Source organism: Schistocerca gregaria, chromosome 2 (assembly GCF_023897955.1).
Source record: "Schistocerca gregaria isolate iqSchGreg1 chromosome 2, iqSchGreg1.2, whole genome shotgun sequence".
NCBI classification, from domain to species: domain Eukaryota; kingdom Metazoa; phylum Arthropoda; class Insecta; order Orthoptera; family Acrididae; genus Schistocerca; species Schistocerca gregaria.
The window spans coordinates 699428214-699451669 of NC_064921.1; the positions used below are offsets into that span (position 1 = coordinate 699428214).

The 23456-nt window shown below is 37.4% G+C and overlaps 1 protein-coding gene across 1 annotated transcript in view; it reads right to left on the reverse strand.

Moving 5' to 3' along the window:
* LOC126334788 (DNA polymerase nu-like) overlaps positions 1-23456 on the reverse strand; it is a 451725-nt gene that overhangs the window by 242943 nt on the left and 185326 nt on the right. Inside the window, exons 5-6 of the mRNA XM_049997409.1 lie at positions 11154-11260; positions 10934-11058 (exon numbers count right to left, since the gene is read on the reverse strand). Of these exons, the coding sequence (XP_049853366.1) occupies positions 10934-11058; positions 11154-11260 (232 nt within the window). The remainder of the gene's footprint in view (positions 1-10933; positions 11059-11153; positions 11261-23456) is intronic.

A 23456-nucleotide genomic window follows, 5' to 3' on the forward strand; every position in this document is an offset into this window, starting at 1 on the left:
GAACGATCTATTGATAAGTAATCAGCATGGTTTCAGAAAACATCGTTCTTGTGCAATGCAGCTAGCTCTTTATTTGCACGAAGTAATGGCCGCTATCGACAGGGGATCTCAAGTTGATTCCGTATTTCTAGATTTCTGGAAAGCTTTTGACACCGTTGCTCACAAGTGACTTCCAATCAAGCTGTGGGCATATGGGGTATTGTCTCAGTTGTGCAACTTCCCTGTCAGGAAGGTCGCAGTTCATAGTAATAGACAGCAAATCATCGAGTAAATCTGAAGTGATATCAGGTGTTCCCCAGGGAAGCGTCCTGGGACCTCTGCTGTTCCTGATCTATATAAATGATCTGGGTGACAATCTGAGCAGTTCTCTTTGGTTTTTCGCAGATGATGTTGTAATTTACTGTCTAGTCATCTGAAGACCAGTATCAGTTGCAAAGCGATTTAGAAAAGATTGCTGTATGGTGTGTCAGGTGGCAGTTGACGCTAAATAACAAAAAGTGTGAGGTGATCCACATGAGTTCCAAAAGAAATCCGTTGGAATTCGATTACTCGATGAATAGTACAATTCTCAAGGCTGTCAATTCAACTAAGTACCTGGGTGTTAAAATTACGAACAACTTCAGTTGGAAAGACCACATAGATAATATTGTCGGGAAGGCGAGCCAAAGGTTGCGTTTCATTGGCAAGACACTTAGAAGATGCAACAAGTCCACTAAAGAGACAGCTTACACTACACTTGTTCGTCCTGTGTTAGAATATTGCTGCGCGATGTGGGATCCTTACCAGGTGGGATTGACGGAGGACATCAAAAGGGTGCAAAAAAGGACAGCTCGTTTTTCGTTTTGTATTATCACGTAATAGGGGAAAGAGTGTGGCAGATATGATACGCGAGTTGGGATGGAAGTCATTAAAGTAAAGACTTTTTTCGTCGCGGCGAGATCTATTTGCGAAATTTCAGTCACCAACTTTCTCTTCTGAATGCGAAAATATTTTCTTGAGCCCAACCTACATAGGTAGGAATGATCATCAAAATAAAATAAGAGAAATCAGAGCTCGAACAGAAAGGTTTAGGTGTTAGTTTTTCCCGTTTGCTGTTCGGGAGTGGAATGGTAGAGAGATAGTATGATTGTGGTTCGATGAACCCTCTGCCAAGCACTTAAATGTGAATTGCAGAGTAATCATGTAGATGTAGAATTCAAATTTTGACCTTAGTTCCCCAAAGCTGGTCTATCAAAAAGACTATGGAAGAATTTTGTGTTTCACAAAGAATGGTAAGGAAGGCTAGAAAGTTAAAAGCTGAACGGGGTATATTGGCAAAACCCACAGGTAATGTGGGAAAAAGCTTTCTGAGGATGTGAAGGCAAGAGTCAGAACATTTTGATGATGAAGAGTTCAGTCAGATTTGTTTAGGAAAAAAGGACTGTATTACTATTTGGATGGATGGAGAAAAGGTTAAAAAACAGAAATACTTATTTCTGAGCAACTTAAAAGAAATGTTTGTTGCGTACCGCAATAAAAGTGGATCGGAAAATGGATTTTCTAAATTTTGTGAATTAAGGTCAAAGTGGTGTGCGACTGTAAAATTTGAAATTTTCCCAGCGAATCAATTGTTCAAATAGATTTCGGGCTTGCAGCCGGTCGTCGTAAACTTCTTCGCACGATATTTCGGCTGGACAACTACCAGCCATCTTCAGGTGAGCCGAACGAGGACTGATGAAGATGTTCTCCATTCCGTCTTATATAGTGCGCTGATAGTACTGCCACGCATGCGTTGCAGTCGTGGAGACAGAAGAACCACACTGCCCAGCAACAGCGCCCTCGCTGGTGGAACTGCGAAACTCAGGTGCCGTCGGTATTTTCGCTGGCCGCAGTTATCGATGTCTTCTGGCGTCTTCGTCTCGAGAAAATTTCTGTGATGACGGGATTCCTTGCATTATTCAATTGGTAACCACTGTCCTGGTTCATTAAATTTCCAGCAATGCGTATTTCAACAGATTGTTTAATAATGGAGTCCCAAAAAGTTGTTGCTGTGGCCAAAATCGAAGTTTTGTCGTACTCCATTGAATGTCCGTTAGAAATACAATGTTCCGCAACTGCAGATTTACTGGGTTGCAGTAGACAGGGCACACACGGTGTCAGATGCAGAGAATTTGCCTAAGGAACTTGCACATTTAAGAACGGTGTTCAGGGACAATGGTTACTCGACCCGCCAAATTAACAGGGCCTTCGCAACTAGAGCCAGGAACCGGGAAGTGGATAAAGAAGAGAGTGCGCCAGCCAAGTCTCTAGGTTTTCTTCCCTTCGTTGGTAATATCTCTTTTAAAATAGCAAGGATTCTAAATACTTTTCATGTGAAAGTTGTTTTTCGTCCACCTTCTAAGATTTCAGATTTGCTGGGTTCGGTGAAGGATGATCTGTTGCTGCGGAAGGCGGGAATTTACAAAATACCGTGTCAATGTGGTATGGCCTATATAGGACAGACAACACGTACTGTGGAAGAGCGTTGTACAGAACATCAACGTTGCACCTGTCTACTGCAACCCAGTAAATCTGCAGTTGCGGAACATTGTATTTCTAACGGACATTCAATGGAGTACGACAAAACTTCGATTTTGGCCACAGCAACAACTTTTTGGGACTCCATTATTAAACAATCTGTTGAAATACGCATTGCTGGAAATTTAATGAACCAGGACAGTGGTTACCAATTGAATAATGCAAGGAATCCCGTCATCACAGAAATTTTCTCGAGACGAAGACGCCAGAAGACATCGATAACTGCGGCCAGCGAAAATACCGATGGCACCTGAGTTTCGCAGTTCCACCAGCGAGGGCGCTGTTGCTGGGCAGTGTGGTTCTTCTGTCTCCACGACTGCAACGCATGCGTGGCAGTACTATCAGCGCACTATATAAGACGGAATGGAGAACATCTTCATCAGTCCTCGTTCGGCTCACCTGAAGATGGCTGGTAGTTGTCCAGCCGAAATATCGTGCGAAGAAGTTTACGACGACCGGCTGCAAGCCTGAAATCTATTTGGTGTGTGACTGTAGGCGCAGCTGGCTCACATTCAGTTTGTGTCTGCACTATACATCAAAATGTGAAACTAGTGTTGGCTCATAGCCCAATAAAAGAAGATTACAAAATTTTACTGAGCGATATTGTCTGTAATTTGGAAACACAGGATTGCATTCTTCATCGCCGTTAGGTATGCCCACGAACAGAAGCTCTAAATGAATATTTGGAAAGCGCTTTTGTAGATATTGATCCTGAGGATACAATTCAGTTCGAACAATGGACTCACACTTGAAACCAGAGAAACGACAGTTGAAGAACTCATTGAACTATTAGTTACAAAACTGTTGGCCCTTTCTACTCACCCACTACATTGCAAACCATCAGTGCAAGCATTTGCAGTTCACTAAAGAAGGTCTCAAACCAGGAGAATTGATTATATTAATGGATTTTGCAGAAAATTACTCCTTTATTGTCCAAGACACAGTGCAGAGATTCCATTGGGAAAATAGTCAAGCTACAATACATTCATTTCTCATTTACTACAAAGGTAATGAAGACCTAATAAGTGTCAACTACTGCATAATCAGCGATTGCCTCCGACATGACACAGTTGCAGTGTATGTGTTTTTAACGTACTTGATCAGATCCCTTAAGTGCATTTTTGATGAAATTAAGCATATTCATTATTTTAGCAACGGTTCTGCTGCACAGTAAAAAAATTTTAAGAGCTTCCTAAATCTTCGTCATCATCAAAAAGATTTTGGCATTATTGAAGAATGGAATTTTTTCGGAACAAGCCATGGGAAATCACTATGAGAAGGAATTGGGGGCACAATTAAGTGTTTAGCTGCAAGAGCTAGCGCTCAACAGCCAAATGACAAGCAAATCTTAACACAAACTGATCTGTTTGAATATTGCAAAAAAAGAATTTCATGGCATTGAATTAATTTATATTAAAAAAGAAATTATTGAAGATTCCAAAACTGATCAAGAGAAACGTTTTGAGGATGGATGTACAGTGTCTGGTACAAGAAACCTCACCATTTTGTGCCAGTTGATGAAAAGCAACTTAAGATTCACAGAGTATCAAATGATACATTGTCCTTTATAGCAAATGTTAACCGACATGCTAAAGTTGCTACTAAACATGTTGCCAAACAATTGAATAATTCTGTATTATGGCTTGGGAACCACAGAGAGACCCAAAAAAAGGCTTGGGAACCTCCTACATACCCACATTCAGACTTGGTAACCTGCTTCTGGCTTGGGAACCTGCTAGACACCCACTTTCAGGCTTGGGAACCTGCAGTAAAGAAACCCACCCGTGGCTGACCTCGCAAGGCTATCGGGCATGGCCCCTTGGCGATGGAGTGACCAGTCTTGAGACTGGTAGTGGCATAGCCACCATGAACCAACGCAAGTATTTTCCAAATTACCAAAAAAGTCAACAGTTTAGGCAAATTTTTTGCACCTTACACGTAGAGACACCAAAATGAAAATAAGTTTTTCTAATAGAATGAAATGTGCTCTGTTGAGTGGTTGTAAGGAATGTAATATGGTAGGTGTCTACTTTGAGATACATGACTTTGAACACAGGTATATTTTGATACATTCATGTTTTTTAATAAATTTACAGGATGGTAGCAGGGTAATTGAACACCCAAGCCAGGCCAAAATTTGTGATATACTAAACACCCAGACAGACTAGTCTGGCAAAAGATCGGGTCCATAGCACACTTTCTCCACTACTTATGCCTTGTTAAACTATGAGGCAAATTTCTCTCGACATTATTTGTTGCCCACTTTGAACTGAGTTTATGCCAAATACATTGCTTTCAGAACTCTACTTGCAACATTTGTGTGTAGACCACACAAAGTTGTACCATTACACCCAGAAGCAAGAGTCTAGCTCTTTTACATTAGGAACAGTGGGATGCAAAATATGACGCTTTCTTCACGACTTTTCAGTCTCTGTGAAAGTGGTCTTCATGAAAATGGCTCTAGCACCTCAACCATGTTACATGTGAGCCTGAAACTTTGCATAAGTTCATGAAGGGCCCTCAGATACATCCTGTATAAATTTAATCAAAATTGAAGATGGTTGAGCTGGGGACATCTCCTAAACTGGGACACTTGACATGGAATGACCCATTAGAAAGGATCACAATTATAAAAACAATGACATTCTTAAATACTGTAGTGATCAGCATTTTGAAACATGTGCCACACAAGTAGAAACACACAAAATAAAAATAATTACAGTCACAATATACAGGGCTCCAACTGGTAATTTCCAGCTATTCACTAACCAGCTTGATGCAGTATTAAATTTCTTAACTTCTAAAAATAATGAACTCATACTCAGTGGAGATTTTTAATTTAAATTTTCTGGAGGATAGTCACTCAAGAACCATACTAGAGTCTCTTACCACTTCTTATAACCTCATTCCCTTAGTAAAGTTTCCAACCAGGGTTATGGGTATATGTTATTGATAACATTTTTATATATACTACCATCTAGCAAATCATAGTATAAATCCAATATTTAACGGCCTTTCAGATCATGATGCCCAGTTGCTTACATTTAATATAGTGGGGTCTGATTCAACTAATAACAGGAAGCGGGAAACTATACAAATAATAAATGAAACAGGAATTGAAGGTATAAAAAAACTGTTTGAGGAATACAGACTGGAAAGAAGTGTACAATTCACCCGGCATAAATGAAAAATATAACTGTTTCTCAAATAGGTCACATTGAAAACTGCTGCTCTCAGAAAGTAATCAAAGTAAATAGATCAAATGTTTCAAAACCTTGGATTACAAATGGAATATAAGTATCTTTTACATATGATATATTAGAATCAATAAATCAAAAGTTATTACTATTTGGAATATTCTGTGATCTGGCTAAAGCTTTTGATTGTTTTAAGCATGATATCTTTATACAAAAGTTAAAATATTATGGTATAACAGGAGTAGCAGGCTCATGGTCTCATACCATCTTTTTAATAGAAAACAGTGTGTTTCTGTATCATGCTTACCACATAATAATAGTCATTCAAAATATGAAACCATCAAACAAAGGCTCTATTTTAGGTCCCTTGTTGTTCCTATTATATATTAATGACCTCCCATATGCAGTGTCACGAAATGCAAATTTTGTATTATTTCCCAATGATACAAGTATTGGTATAAAAAACAGTACCCATGATCTCACTGAGCAATCAGCTAATGGAATATTTGTAAGTACCAATGGGTGGTTCACAGCAAATGGATTGTCACTGAATTTTGACAAGACCCAGTACATACAGTTTAGTACCTCACAAATAATACCTGTATAATGTACTCAAACAATGAAATTAAAGCTGTAGACAGTGTCAAATTTTTAGGGCTACAAATTGACCACAACCTAAATTGGAAAACTCACACTCTAGACTTAATGGAACGCCTTAGTTCAGCTACATTTGCAGTATGCATGATAGCAGAAATATGTGATTTAAAAATGAACAAGTTAGTTTATTCGTCATACTTCCATTCACTAATGAGTTATAGAATCATCTTTTGGGGAAACTCCTCTTACAAAGAAAACATTTTCAAAATTCAGAAACGAATCATTAAAATTATATCTGGTGTCAGTCCTAGATCATCATGCAAAGACCTCTTTAAGAAACTTGGTATTCTAACTACTACTTCTCAGTACATATACTCATTGATGTCCTTTGTCACTTCCTTGTCTCTTTTTACACAAAATAGTGAAATACCAGAACCAAAAACAAACTGTATAAGGGCTATAAATGCTTAATATTAGTACAAAAAGGAGTCAAATATATGGGTACTCATATATTCAATAACTTACCAGAGCATATCAATGATCTTGTAAGTGATAAAGATCGGTTTCAGAGTGAATTAAAGAACTTCCTGTTGGCTCAACTCCTTCTACTCCATCGATGAATATCTTCACAAGGATTGTAGATCATAAATCTGTCTGCATTAGAATTGTACAATATCCATGTATCTGAGTAAAAAAGTATTAAAAAAAACTTTGACTCTTTCCACATCCCAGAGACTCCTCTCCAAGGGATCCATGGAAAACGATAAATGTAATGTAAAAAAGATAATATGTGGGTTCTTTTGAAGTTCATCTTTCAGAACCCTTGTTGCCCACCTACTTTTATCATAGGAAATGTCATTTGCATCTCCTATCACAATACACTTGCTTCCAGACTGTAAGGAGCTTTCACAATTTTTTTTAGGCGCCCGTGGTTTGACACTGATACTTATGTTAAGTCTTCATTGAGCATTAGCCTACATAAAATTTTGCTGATTCTTCTACAATGGCTACCTGCAAAAACATGTATTTTGTGATTTTTCTTCGGTACATGGTTATATGTGGAATTGAGTTTTTCATCCACTTTTCTTTGAAATTTATCACAATCTTCCCAATCACTAGGTTTTCTTGTCATTCCTTTTCCTGCAGATTTATAGTCCTCGAATATAGAATTTATTCTCTGTTTGTGGCACAAATTTCTCTGTCCTTCACACTAAATATATTTTTCCTGTTAGTCTTCATTCTGAGCACATTCTTCAATGTTGAGCTGTGTTAATACTGATTTAATATTCTGCAAATAATTTTCTGTTACTGAATTTCCTTTTCAGATTACTTCTACCACAGATTCTTCCAAACCAATTTAAGTTTCATGTTCACAGTTTTCTGATGGGTACCGCCTGTTAACTAAATTCACACGGCAGATTTACTGTGTTTAAATTTACCAAACATGATAGGAAAGCTCACAAATGTATCACTGGGCACATTTGAACACCTTTTATCACTGAAACTTCCTATTAGATTAAAACTGTGTGCCCGACCGAGACTCGAACTTGGGACCTTTGCCTTTCGCGGGCAAGTGCTCTACCATCTGAGCTACCGAAGCACGACTCATGCCCGGTACTCACACCTTTACTTCTGCCAGTGTGCAGCTGTGAGTACCGGGCGTGAGTCGTGCTTCGGTAGCTCAGATGGTAGAGCACTTGCCCGCGAAAGGCAAAGGTCCCGAGTTCGAGTCTCGGTCGGGCACACAGTTTTAATCTGCCAGGAAGTTTCATACCAGCGCACACTCTGCTGCAGAGTGAAAATCTCATTCTGGAGACCTTTTATCACTGTTTTGTATACACTACACAATTTGAGTTAGTTAGATTTGGAAATCTGGCAGAGAAATTTACTACTATGTCTACGCGTCATGCCATCTTGAAACTAATTGCTTCACTCTTGATTTGCAAAGTTCATTAATTACAATCACTAAAATTCTTCTTGTCACAAATTATATCTTTAATTTTTCTAACATATTACAAAACCCTTTACCAATATTTCATATCAAAACATTCCATGAATACACTCTAGTACTATACATAACACTGAGTTATTAACCAGTGATTCCTCAATGTACATCATATTTGTCCCTAATACATCATCATAAACATCATCACTCACATAAAACATCATTATTGCCATAATGCCCTAACACACTGTCACAATCCTATCCTCTCACAATCTACAAGGGTAGTCTGAAAAGTTCACGGGCTGGAAATTAAAGAAACTACTTACCTCAGTGAAACTTTTTTTTATTTTTCAATGTATTCCTCCTATGCTCCAATATAATTGGTCCAGTGATGTTGCAATGTTTTGATTCTATCTTGAAATTAAGTTCCTGCAAAATACCTGTCAGTTTCAGTTGTCAGCTCTTCATTTGAAGAGTATCTTCTCTCACCGAGGACAATTTTGAGCTTGGGGAAGAAATGGAAGCCTAATGGAGCCAAATCAGGTGAATTAGATGGGTCTAGCAACAAGTCATATCTTATTGTTAGTTTAAGTATTTTTGGCATAGAACACTTGTGTCTGAGTGTGCATTGTCTAATTGAAAGCTGATTTCTTCCTTGAAAGCCCGGCCATTTTTTCACATATCTTAGTTGGTCCATCAGGTTATTGTATTGTCATGTAATTGTTTGACCACTAGGAAGATAATCTTAGAGCAGAATCCCTTACACATTTCCAGCCAACCATATTACCTTTGCTTTCTTTGGTGGAGGTGAATCAATATGTTATCCATTGCTTTCATCGTTGTTTTGCCTCTGGATTATAGTACTGGACCCACATTTCATCTGTGGTCTCAAACCGGTGCAAAACATCTTGTTGGTAGCTCTGAAAATGGATCAAACATCCATTGAATGCTTCCATTCTGCTGTGTTTCTGATCCTGCATTAAGAGTCAATGCACCCATCTACCAGACAATTTTCTCATATCCAGTTCCACTGCTAAAAGGTGATTTACACATTAAAATGACATCTCTAAAGCTTCAGCAATTTCTTACACTTTCATTTGATCATCTTTCATCACCATTTTATGCACATTTGGAATAATTTTTGGAGTAGTGGTGCATCTTTGCTGACCACTACATGAGTCATCAGCTAAGCTCCTGACCAATTTTAAACTCATTTGTTCATTTGACAATAGCTGTAATTGAAGGGGCAGAGTTCCTCAGGGTGTTCTGAAAATTGGCATGAATTTTCTTTGCTTCCATACCATTCTTTACAAAGTATTTAAATCACTGCCTGAATTTCAATTTGTTTCATATTCACAGATTACTACATGGCAACAATGTCAGAGGGAAGTCTGCTCCACATGTAAAAGCATTGTGGCAGCATTCTTTTACTCATAAAAGATGACCTATTATTATGTGGGAACCTTGTTGTGCTTGCACTGACATCATGGCACTTCCACAAACTTTTCAGACTGTTCCAGTATTTCAGTCTTTTGTAATTTTTAATCAGTAACTTCATCAATAATTTCAATGATTCATCAATGACAACAGTCTCTGACATTACTAAAACTTCATGACAGTAGAAAAGAAATATCCACTTCATCATTATTTTACTGCTGTAAAAAATATTCTCAAATACATTAATAGTAAATGTCCAGCATAAAGTGCTTTAAATAGGGACAAGAAAATCATTAACTTCTTTCTTATCAGATTCACATAAGAATAAAAAGTCTGACTTCCTATATTGCTGTTGTTTTGTAAAGGTTAACAAATGTCATAAAACACACGACACAAATAAGTATAGCTGTTGTAGATGACAAATTCATTCTCACTTATCTCCGTTTCCAGTATAACATTTTATTACTTCTTTATTCTCCCATTAATCATTACAATAGTATGACAGCAGAAATAATAAAAATTCCCACCACCTATCTGTAGTTTTGCCCATGTTGAGTACAATTTTGCATATCATCTCAAGATGATTACAATTTTACAAACATATTAAAATAATTATTGAAATGTAAGTAAAATGTGCGAGGAAGCATAACTAAATGAAAAACGTTATATAAGCCTCCACTCACAGTTAAGTTTTCCCATAATGTTGCATTGTGACATCCTTCAAGCCAAATCACTGCATGTATCCATGTCTAAGGTGTGTAACATCATACTGACAAAAGGGCTTATACTGCCAAGTTCTTTGTACATTAGACTCATTTTTGTAATATAAGCACTGAAATAATATCATTTATTCCCTCAACACATGAAGTTTCATTTCATTTCTTCCTCTCCTTTTGGGTGTGTCACATTTTTGTAAGGCAGTGTATACCCTTATACAATGCAAATATAATTAAAAATATATTATCAACCTGGAATAATTTATACAACAATTCTTACTGCAAATGTTCTATAAAACAAATAACTGTAAATCCAAGAACACGCAACTTGAAACACACAGAAAGATCTACAGCTTTCATCTACTAAAATAGTTTCTTCAAGTTCGAAAATGAGTGTTGTGCATTTATATTCTTCAGTGTGATTCTTGTGCCCATACATTTGTTCCCTTGTAAAAGATAAGTGCCAAAATTTGTAAGAAACTTACCTTAAGTGCAGAAGACTCTTTTAAGCCCAAAGAGGCTGTAACATCAGAGAAAAAGTAAAATGATTTATCAGGATTAAGTAACCAACAGCCAATGAGAGGATCTAAAAGAATCCATTTTAGGCAAACTGTAACAATTAATGATAAAGAAAAGTATTACTCATTTACATTTAAAGAAAAACTCAAAAAAATAAAAAAAGGTAATTGACTTGTGACTGTATACCTTCACTTCTACTAAATTGGAATCTTTTAATTAGGTGCATCATGAAATCTTGAGCACAAAAACATATCTTTCGACATGGTTGATTCAGAACAGTCTTCAACAGGCACCTTGGACAAGAAAAAGATAGTCATTGTTACTATATCATGAGAATAATTACAACCTTACAGAATGTGTGAAGGGCAGACAAAAGTTAATGTTTGAAGGATTTGTTGACCTGACTGATTAATTCATCTCAGCAATGTAACTATATATAATGACAGCTGTAAAAATTGCAATACCTATAAGGACACAAAGGACTGAAATGGACAAAAGATTTGCATATGATATGGTACACAAATTATTAAGATTACAGAACTGTAAATAGCATCAGACTTTTATGTAGCTCAAAAATATGTTACAAACTATTTTCTGTAATTTAGTGCATGCTGTAATGTCGCTATTTTCTTTCACTGAAAACTCTCTCATTCCCTTCTTTTGATTTCTTTATACTTGCAACACCATTTGCTATTGCATAAATATTTAATAACACCTGAATAATTGCTCTTTTCAGTGATGTCAGCATAACCTTCATGTTCTAAGATGTCAAATTTCTTGCTTAACCTTCTTCTTGAGAACTTCTGGGTCCATAATAAATTATTGTGACATACATTAATGACAACTTGTCTCAGGAGTTTTTTTATTATACAATCAGCAAATAACCTGTATCTCTTTTTACTCTACATCGTACAAGTGCATGGTCCCTCACAATTTGAGCCTTTAGGGACTGCTAGATCCTGTATAAAGACTTAGTTATTTGAGGAAAGGTAGTAAATTTCACTTTCAGTTTCAGTTTCACTTGCTCTTGCTCAGTATTGATGTGTTTTCTTTTGGAAGAATTTGTTAAGGACAATCATGTTCTTTCTAGTAAAGCATACTAACACATGATGTCTGTCATTTCCTGTATCATATTTGATTTTTTCCACTTAATATCTTACCTTTTTTGTTTATATTTTCCCATTAAAAACCTTGTCAACTTCTTGTAATGGCAACTACTGTGGCATATTAGCTTCTTCAGTTCTTTGTAAAGCTTTTTTCTCTCTCTATGAGGATATGAATGTGTGTGTGCACAGAGGTTTTCTATAGAAATCTTTTGTTTATTTTTTTAAACAAGTCTTAAGATTCTGTCTCAGATTCCTTCAAAGGCTGTAATAATGTTTTGATTTTATTCTCTAATTCAAAGCCCATTTGTGATTTTCTACTGAACTTCGTTTCTTAGTCGTAAATCACTTAACCGGTTACTGAAAAGGCTCTATATAGAAGAGTAATTAATCATTTCACTTCATATAACTCACTGTCAAACATACAGTTTGGTTTTTCTGTGAGACACTGAGTAAAATGAACAAAAAGTTGTGAACATCAGGACCTTCTTTGATTTAACTACGGCATTTTGATAACCAAATATTACTGCAGAAGTTGGACCATTATGGAATAAGAGGAGCAGCTCACAACTGGTTCCTATCGCACTTTGAGGCAGGTCATTCTTCACAGAAATCAGTACATTTATGAGGTGGTATCTGATTGGGGCATGATAAAGTGGTGGATGCCTCAGGAGTCACTGCTGATACCACTACTGTTTACATAAGGTGTTCCAGGAAGAATTTTCAATATACAGGGATATGATAGGAACAATATTTGAAGCAAAAAGCTTCATTTGAACATATATCCTATTTCAAATGGTTTCTGAGGTAGGACACATTTAATGTATGCCTGTATTTATTTTTTATGTTATTCAGTGCATTGTCAGGTTTACATACGAACAACAGGTAGAAAAAATTAAATTCACTTTTCATTTGTACACCTCAGAATTGATCCAGTCCCATAAAAAAACCTAATAGTGTAAGATCTAGCATTCTTGGTTGGTGGCCAGTTGAGTGTATCACCATGACGAATACAGCAATTAGTGTAAATGTGGCTCAGATATTCTCTCACACATCTGGTAAAACATGGAGGAACTTCATCATGCTGGAAGTACTTTGCAGTCTGCTTGGCCAAAGCAATCTTCTCAAAGTCTTCGACAAACGAATTTTTCAAACAAGTCAAGTAATTCTGTCCTGTCATTTGCTCTTCTAAAATGAGTGGAGCTGTCAACACCTCACTGATCATGCCGCACCAAATATTGATTGAGAAATAAACTTGGGAAATGGTTTACACTGTAACATGTAGATTTTCTTGCAACTATTGATGATTATTATGTGTATTATGATTCAATTCCAAGTAAAAAGGGCTTAAACTGTGAATAGTATTAAAGGCAGCAGTTCCTGGGACACTGATACATGCAGAAAGTTGGCACGTGTTGGTAGTAGGTCTATGTCACATCATTACAACAATGTACTGCTGTTCCTGCACCAGTTGTCGAACTATATAGTAAGAAGAAAAATTGAGACTTGGGAGGGAACATATTTCATAGAATGTACTTAATATTATGGTAAACACTCTATGACCAGGAATTTGACATGTCAGAAAGTGCTCACTGAATTCTTCGACAGCAGCAGGAGCACTACCATCACACATGCCATAAATATACTCCTTATCTGCTAATTATACTAATCTTTGGTAGTTTTTCAGATACACTTGATGAAGGCCTAATATAAAGGCTAAAACTAGGATTTCAAACTTAATAAAGAGCTTTAAAAAGCAACTAGAATGGTGTTTCATTAATTGAACAACAGTTGTGGTATCAACAATGTTATCCAGACCCTGAGAAACTAATAGGAAATACCTTAAGTCATCACATACCTACAACAGTGGTTAAATACTGTAAAGTGGTCACTTATTTTATATATATACTGTCACAAGATAACGTGTAAATGAGAAGAAATGGCTTAGAGTGCATCAATTGTTTTGTTGTTGAAGTGATGTAATTAGGTAAAGTCCAGTCAGTTGTGGGCACTTATATAATATTTTATGAATGTGAAGGGAGAATAGATTAAATGAAGCCACATCTTAATGCTCATATATGTTTGTGCCCGAAGAGTTCAAAATTTCTAAAATAAATACAACAATATTTTAAGGTACCGTATAGGAATGAAGAATTTACAGACATAACCACACACTATCAAAAATGATCAGCAGGTTGAAATACAGTAATATAACTAATGAACTATAAGTAATACAAGCAATGAGTTACCAGATGAATATAAGTATAAGGAGGAGTGTATAGTGACCAAGAGAAGTCAAACAGTTTGGAGGCAATGTCTTTAAGAGAATACGGACAAATAGTAGGAGCCGGCCGCGGTGGTCTCGCGGTTCTAGGCGCGCAGTCCGGAACCGTGCGACTGCTACGGTCGCAGGTTCGAATCCTGCCTCGGGCATGAATGTGTGTGATGTCCTTAGGTTAGTTAGGTTTAAGTAGTTCTAAGTTCTAGGGGACTGATGACCACAGCAGTTGAGTCCCATAGTGCTCAGAGCCATTTGAACCATTTTGAAACAGTAGGACACTTGGCATATTGGTGAAAGTTTGTGGTGCTGTGTACCCAATATAACAAATGTGTTGGAAAGTAAAGGGCATGCAAATCCACCAAAGGGATGGCCTATACCTAGGTCAGATAATCCAAAGAAGGAACAGCGTAAACTGTATCACGGGAAATGGATTTCTAAATGGAAATGAGCATCCTAAATTGAAAGGTAATTAAGAAATAGATACCCATAGAAAAGGGTGTAGAAACAAATAATTTTTGTTCCCATTCCTGAAGGGTTCTCCAAACTGGTACAATGTAAAGAAACTTACCTGGCTAATGTTGGAGGAGGACAGCAGTGTTTCGATGCATGCTACACTTCACAGATATCTGACATTAGCAACTAGCAATCACGAATTGAATTAACAAAACAGCATGTAGCTCCTTGGGTACATTAAAAAAAAGACATAACCAGCCTATGCTTTGCATTTAATGAGTTAGTGATGTGGCAGTGGCTACCTCTGTGTCATAAAAGAAACACAGCACATGACCATAAATACAAGGTGACAAGGCAAAAAGAAACTTATGAAATATCTCGCACATAACTCCTCTAGTCACAACAATAAAGTGATGTAGAATATGGATATTATTTACAGTGAAGTGGAATTAATCCACAAAACTTCTATGGAAGTAAGTTAAGGTACTGGGAATAGACTCATGAGGGATTATGACACCTACATCTGCACTTTGCAAACTACCATGTGGGGCATGACAGAGGGTATGTCCCACTGTACCAGTTATTAGTGTTTCTTCCTATCCCATACATGTATGGAGTGTGGGAGGAATGATTGTTTGAATGCCTCTGTGCATTTTGACAGGACATCCTCCTCTAGAATTACTTTTCCTCAACAGCAGCTGTTGATACCAGTATTATTTTTCGAATTTGGGACAGGTCAATATTATCTCAGTTGCTTTATTGAAAATTTTCATATAATATTATACACAGTTTGTTACATTTAAAGATAAAATTTATGAAAATGAATTACTTTATAAAATGTTTTAGTCTCGATGTTATAATTGATGAGTAATAGTTCTGAATGTACAGTTAAAATTATTTTTTTAGAAACATTTGAAATTACGAACCACTGGCACACTTAAAATTTCTATTACTAATTACATAATATTACTATGTTTATTTCTGGATTGATTTACGAAATAATAATCGAACTTAATATTGCAACAGAAACTAGGATAAATTCATTTGTTAAGAAAAATTGCAAACCCTTTGGAATATGGCTATTTCCGCAGAATGTGAGAGCTGTAAGCATGCCTCTGATGAGATTGGATGTATTTTTGTATTTTGTGTGAACTATGTTACATCGGCTTTGTTAATGTGAAAAATCACAAGACGGTATGAAGTACTAAAATGTGAGAAAATAGATTTACATGAAACAACAACTCTGCAACAATAATCTTGAAATTTCTTTAGATCAATCCAACCATGAGGACCTTAAATGCGACATTTTCAGCTTCAAGAATCAGACCCCTAGACAAGGACTGGAGCCAACTCTAAATGATGAGTTAAATAAATTAGAAAGAGTTTATTGTAATCTTCACCAACTCCACATGACAAGTTAAGTAAATAAGAAAGTTTATTGTAATCTTCGCTCCTCTCAAACCTTCATAAAAGACTAATATGGAAATAGATGGAATTACGAAGGAGGGGGGAGATTACAAGTGGGGACTCAACAGGGATTAACTGATTAATAATGAAGTTTTGTCTGTTGGGAAAATTGTTTTATTTCATTGATTTTTTAAATTGATATATGGATAAATTTTTGATCACATGGAGCAAAACTAAAGGCTGCCCAACAAAGGATCTTTATACCAACAGTGACAATGTACTACCAATAATGATGGACTGGATCGAATGAAAGTGAAGAGGACTTTACAACTACAACAACAGGCACCATAAAGGAAAGATAAGTACAAACTATTTGTGAAGTTAATTTTTTTGTGGACTTGTGCACTTTTTAAGAAAATGAATGGGGGTGAAAGCAAAAGTGTGGTATAAATTAAAACTGCAGGACCCAGTCAGGACATGTTTGAGCCAAATGAAGTCATACTCAGTAAATAAATAGTAAAGACTGATGTTTTGTGGTTAATTCTGGCAAAACTAGAGGATATGAAGACATAACATTGGTATATTTAGTGCAGTTAATGATCAGTTGACTGAAATGAAAACTGAAAACATTAGCAAAAATGGACATATACGTCAACATAGTAGTTAAGTTTCAGAGTTAAAAAATGGATTGCCAGAGGGCATAAAAAGTGTGAATGAAAAGGTTGATGTTTCAGAAACTAAATTTATTGTTTTACAAAATGAGTCTGTAGCTGAGTAAGCAAAACGATCAAAGAATGTTGATGACATCAGAGGTGAACAGAAGGTGGTCAGATGGGTGCTACCACCCAACAAAATGTCAGCAGTTTAAATAAAAAAAAATTAATGCAGAGAATAATTTGCAAACTAATGTAACTGTTTTAGATCAAAAAATTTCAGCAGTTCAGAGAAGTTGTATTAACAAAAATCTGTGAGCAAACAATGGTGTTGCATGGTCCAACACTCCCATCAGAAGTTTCCCATCATATAATTTACATCTAGTAGATTTTCTACACAACTGCTGAGACAGCTTTGTGTCAGGCATGAATGACAATCAAAAAATTAAATTTGTTAAAAGATTTCTTGAAGGCAAAGCTCTGTCATGGGGAAATTTAAATTTAAGTCAGTGGGAAATATATCACAGTCTCGAGAAAAAATTTTTAAACAAATTTTGGTCGGAAGCAGAGCAGGGGAGTATCGAAAGCGGATTTCTGAATGGTCCTAGATATAGGAATAGTGACGGCACTTTGAAAGAGTTTTGTAAGAACCAACTAAAAAATTTAGCATATCTTGACAAACAACTGAACAAAACAACCTTCATTGATGCACTAAAAATGAGATTATCAGAAAGATTGCAGTGGGATTTAGTGCAAGGATCTGACAATTGTCTTCAACAGTTTTTATGATATGTTGACAGGCTGCATAGGGCAGCAGAAAGAAGTATGTACCATCATAAGAATGAGAGAAATCACAATGGGAGTAATCACAGAAGCAGAAATAAAGGTAACTTCTATTAGGATCAGAGAGACAATATAGAGAGAAATTCTGAACAGCAGCAGGATAGGAATAAGAATAATCACGTGCATTTTAATAGGAGAAACAATCACAAAAGTAAATAATTGGGAAACAGCAGTTCACCTCAGTCAAGGTCCACAGTTTTGGGGTAAGGAAACATAACAGGTACAGGACCCCCAAGTTACACTTCCAATTAGAAAATAATAACAGTGTTAATAAATGTAAATGTCGTGTGAGTAGGGCCTCCTGTCAGGTAGACTGTTTGCTGGGTGCACGTCTTTCAATTTGACACCACTTCGGCGACTTGCACATCAATGGGGCTGAAATGATGATGATGATTAGGACAACACAACACCCAGTCCCTGAGCAGAGAAAAATCTCCGATCCAGCCGGGAATCGAACCCGGGCCCTTAGGATTGACTTTCTGTCGCACTGACCGCTCAGCTACCGGGAACGGACAGTGTTAATGATATGGCACACATATCTGAAACTGAATGGAAAGAATATCAGATTTCTCATTTACATTTTGATCCAAAGTTTTGGGATATTATGTTTAATTATGGTGATGTAAGTGCTAATCACAAACAACAAAGTGAGAGTAGTGAAAATTTTGATGTAGTATGTACGAATGATTTCTTCTCTTGGGTGGAAAACAGTGTTATTGATGTATGTAAATCAGGTGATGATCGTATTTGATCTGAACTATGTGGTATTTTTGATTAGATGTAAATGAGACCTGTGAAGTAACTGAGGTTGGCAAGTCTGAGACTGGTGGCTTATTGTAAGTGAATGTATGTGAGGTAAGTGGTTTTGATGGGGTGAAGACTTGTATTGTCAGTAATGTTGTTGATGAAGTAATTTTGGAGGAATACGATGATGATGAGTATCAGGTATTTGTGGAGTTTAGGAATAATGAAATTTCAGAGTTAATTGTAAATTATGTTGACAATACAGGTAAGGTATGTGATGCATGTGCTGATGTAAGTGAGGTTCGTGGAATATCAGTCCAGCAAAAACAGTTTTGCATTAAAGCCATGCAGAGTAATGATACAAACAGTAAAGGTGAGGCTGGAGAATAAAGGTGAAAAGTTTTTGAAGGTTGTTTGGGACCAGACTCATGATAACTTAGATAAAGGTTCATTCAGGAATAAGTTAGCTGTGGTTAGTCAGAATTTGTATCCCAATTTGTGAAATGAAGTGAATGAGTATCTAAACAGGAAGTGTAATTTTGACAGTAAGAGTTCTGTGTTACTTCTGTAATAAGTGGTGTTAGTTGTGCCATGGAATTTATTCATTGTGTTAAATCTTTACCTGACAACATGAGTAATTAAAGTAATAATCATCTTGGGGTTGAAGCTCTTTTCTCTGTGTTTGCTTTAACAATACATATGTTTTTGGATAGGGTCTGCCTTTAGCAAAACACAATATTCTTATTTAACCCAAACACATTTCACTGCAGTTGCAGCATATTCAGTGGGCTTTTATTTTGTGGCTGTTAAAGATAAAGAATGTTCTTCACTGTTTGTATACATGTAACTATTAGTTTTTAAATCTTAATTACAGATATTTGAGAAATACATAAAATTATGAATTCCTACTTTTTACCACATGGGGTGGTTTTCTGATGTATTGTGTTTCTACAGTGACTGTTTTGTTTCACAGTTTGCCATCTGCATCTCTTAAAGTAGATAAATTGTTTAAGCCAAAATTATGATTTGAAAATTGTTATGTCTATGCCTGAAATTTATTAATAGTGTGTGTGTGTGTGTGTGTGTGTGTGTGTGTGTGTGTGTGTGTGTGTGTGTGTGTATTTACACTACTGGAAATGGAAAAAAGAACACATTGACACCGGTGTGTCAGACCCACCATACTTGCTCCGGACACTGCGAGAGGGCTGTACAACCAATGATCACACGCACGGCACAGCGGACACACCAGGAACCGCGGTGTTGGCCGTCGAATGGCGCTAGCTGCGCAGCATTTGTGCACCGCCGCCGTCAGTGTCAGCCAGTTTGCCATGGCATACGGAGCTCCATCGCAGTCTTTAACACTGGTAGCATGCCGCGACAGCGTGGACGTGAACCGTATGTGCAGTTGACGGACTATGAGCGTGGGCGTATAGTGGGCATGCGGGAGGCCGGGTGGACGTACCGCCGAATTGCTCAACACATGGGGCGCGAGGTCTCCACAGTACATCAATGTTGTCGCCAGTGGTCGGTGGAAGGTGCACGTGCCCGTCAACCTGGGACCGGACCGCAGCGACGCACAGATGCACACCAAGATCGTAGGATCCTACGCAGTGCCGTAGGGGACCGCACCGCCACTTCCCAGCAAATTAGGGACACTGTTGCTCCTGGGGTATCGGCGAGGACCATTCGCAACCGTCTCCATGAAGCTGGGCTACGGTCCCGCACACCGTTAGGCTGTCTTCCGCTCACGCCCCAACATCGTGCAGCCGGCCTCCAGTGGTGTCGCGACAGGCGTGAATGGAGGGACGAATGGAGACGTGTCGTCTTCAGCGATGAGAGTCGCTTCTGCCTTGGTGCCAATGATGGTCGTATGCGTGTTTGGCGCCGTGCAGGTGAGCGCCACAATCAGGACTGCATACGACCGAGGCACACAGGGCCAACACCCGGCATCATGGTGTGGGGAGCGATCTCCTACACTGGCCGTACACCTCTGGTGATCGTCGAGGGGACACTGAATAGTGCACGGTACATCCAAACCGTCATCGAACCCATCGTTCTACCATTCCTAGACCGGCAAGGGAACTTGCTGTTCCAACATTACAATGCACGTCCGCATGTATCCCGTGCCACCCAACGTGCTCTAGAAGGTGTAAGTCAACTACCCTGGCCAGCAAGATCTCCGGATCTGTCCCCCATTGAGCATGTTTGGGACTGGATGAAGCGTCGTCTCACGCGGTCTGCACGTCCAGCATGAACGCTGGTCCAACTGAGGCGCCAGGTGGAAATGGCATGGCAAGCCGTTCCACAGGACTACATCCAGCATCTCTACGATCGTCTCCATGGGAGAATAGCAGCCTGCATTGCTGCGAAAGGTGGATGTACACTGTACTAGTGCCGACATTGTGCATGCCCTGTTGCCTGTGTCTATGTGCCTGTGGTTCTGTCAGTGTGATCTTGTGATGTATCTGACCCCAGGAATGTGTCAATAAAGTTTCCCCTTCCTGGGACAATGAATTCACGGTGTTCTTATTTCAATTTCCAGGAGTGTATATTATGTTTCACTTACATTTTCTTTTTCCTCATCTTCATCACTGTCAACAAAATGTCACTGCCACTGTCACTGTTACTGTTACTGTTACCAGTTGTAAAAACAAACATGGTGGACAGTGGAACAGTTGAAGGTATAAAGTGGTTGCAGAGGACAAACTGTGAAACAAAACAGTCACTGTAAAATCACAATACATCAGAAACACCATACCATGTGGTAAAAAGTAGGAATTCATAATTTTATATGTTTTTTCAAATATCTGTAATTATGATTTAAAAACTAATAGTTACATGTATACAAACAGTGAATGACATTCTTTATCTTTAACAGCCATAAAATAAAAGCCCACTGAAGATGCTGTAACTGCAGTGAAACATGTTTGGGTTACAAAACAAAATTGTGTTTTGCTAAAGGCAGACCCTATTCAAAAACATATGTATAATTAAAGTAATGTTACGATACCTGTAAAGTTGATAAAACCTTGTGAAGACAGTGAGGATATAGCATTTGACGAAACTGAAAGTGACCTAAGCGCGAAGTGTCTGACAACAGAGAGATTTTGAATGTCCTTACATTAAAATTAAGATTGATCAGTGGGTAGGCGACTCTTTGATACACACAGCCTGATTTGTGGTATATCTGAACAAATTAGAAACAAGAGCAAGTATAGTAAGAATTTTGTGTAAATGCCCATTGTAGGTGTAAAGAAAAGAGGAGCTAGAGGTAGGCAAAGCAAATTGGTAAAATTTCAAGTACTTTTAACTTTTAGTATAGAAGACAACACCTTTGAACATGAATGCTTGGTGATCCCTAGTATGGAAGAAAATATAATTCTTGGTTTGGATTGGATAGTGAAAGTTGAGGTTTGTTTTGGATGGAGTGCTAAAGAATTGTATATTTTGAAATCTAACAGTAATACTTATGTGAAAACTAATTTCTTTATTTTAAACTGTGGCAAAAATTGTAACTATTTGCAAAATATTGTAAAGCAAGGTGAGTACCAGATGTTTTCTGATAATATAAATTTTGATGAGATTGAGGATCAGTATTTTGAAAGTGTAGTAGATTCTTAAGTGAAGGAAGTTAAAAGTCTTAATGACCAACAAACGGTATAACTTAAGAATTTGTTATTGGAGTTTAGAAATGTTTTCAGTGAATAACCAGGGAAAGTGAAAGGCTATCAGTGCATGCTTTATTTTAGAGATCATCGGCCTTTCTTTCTCAAGCCATATAGCATACCATTTTCAGAAAGGAAAGATGCAGAGAAAGAAATTCAGAAAATGGAAATGGGGGAGTAATTGAGAGAAGTAATAGTGCTTAAAATAATCCTTCGGTAGTGCTAAGTAAGACAAATGTTGGAGTCAGAATTGTTTTGGACTCCAGACATCTTAATAAGTTTCTTATCAGAGAGAATGAGCATCCTGAGAACATGGATGAGCTGTTACACAAATTTGATTATGTATAATTCATGAGTAGTTTGGACTTGACCTCTGGATTTCACTTGAAATTAATTCCAGAAAGTAAACTGCATTTTTGTATAGAGGTAAGTGTTTTCAGAACTGTGTGGTGCCATTTGGACTAAATGTATCTGTAGCTGAATTCATAAGAGCTCTGGATTATGTCTTGGGAAGTGACATGAGTTCAAAATTAATTGTGTAAGTTGATGACATTTTGGTCATTGAAAAGACATGCGAACAACATTTGGATCTGTTAAGAGATGTGTTTTCAAAACTGGAATCTTGAGGTATGACTCTGAAAATAAGTAAGTGTAAATTTGGTATGGAAAAAGGAAAATTTTTAGGACATGTTATATCTGAGAAAGGAATTGCACCTGATATAGAGAAAGTTGATGCTATTGCAAATTTTTCTGCTCCTCACATCAAAAAACAGCTTAAATCATTTTTGGGGTCAAGAGGATTCTACAGAAAATTCTGTAGCAGCCAAACTTCGAATGATTTATGCCTGTAAGAACTTTTGAAGAAGAATACTGTTTGGGGTTGGAATCAGGGATGTCAGGATGCTTTCGATGAGACCAAAGGATAGTTGTGTCAAAGTCAGATATTGTTTAGATGGGATCTGTCTCCTCCTTTTTGTATTATGACAGACAGTAGTGATGTTGGTTTGAGTGCTCATTTATTTCAGGAAGTTGAAATTGATGGTGTTATAGAACATAGGTCACTTGCATCTGTTAATAGATTATCGCAGAGGCATGAAAAGACATACACAGTAACTCAGAAAGAACTCTTGGCTGTACATTGGGCATTCAACAAGTTTAAAAATTATTTACTAGGTCACAAAGTCATCATCTATACTGATCACAAATCATTACGTTATCTCCAGGAGTGTAAGCTGTACCATAACAGGATTTACTTGTCAGGCCTTGTTTTTATAACAGTTCAATTATGAAATCAGAAACATTAAGGGCACAGACAATGTAGTTGCTGATGTCAGGCTACG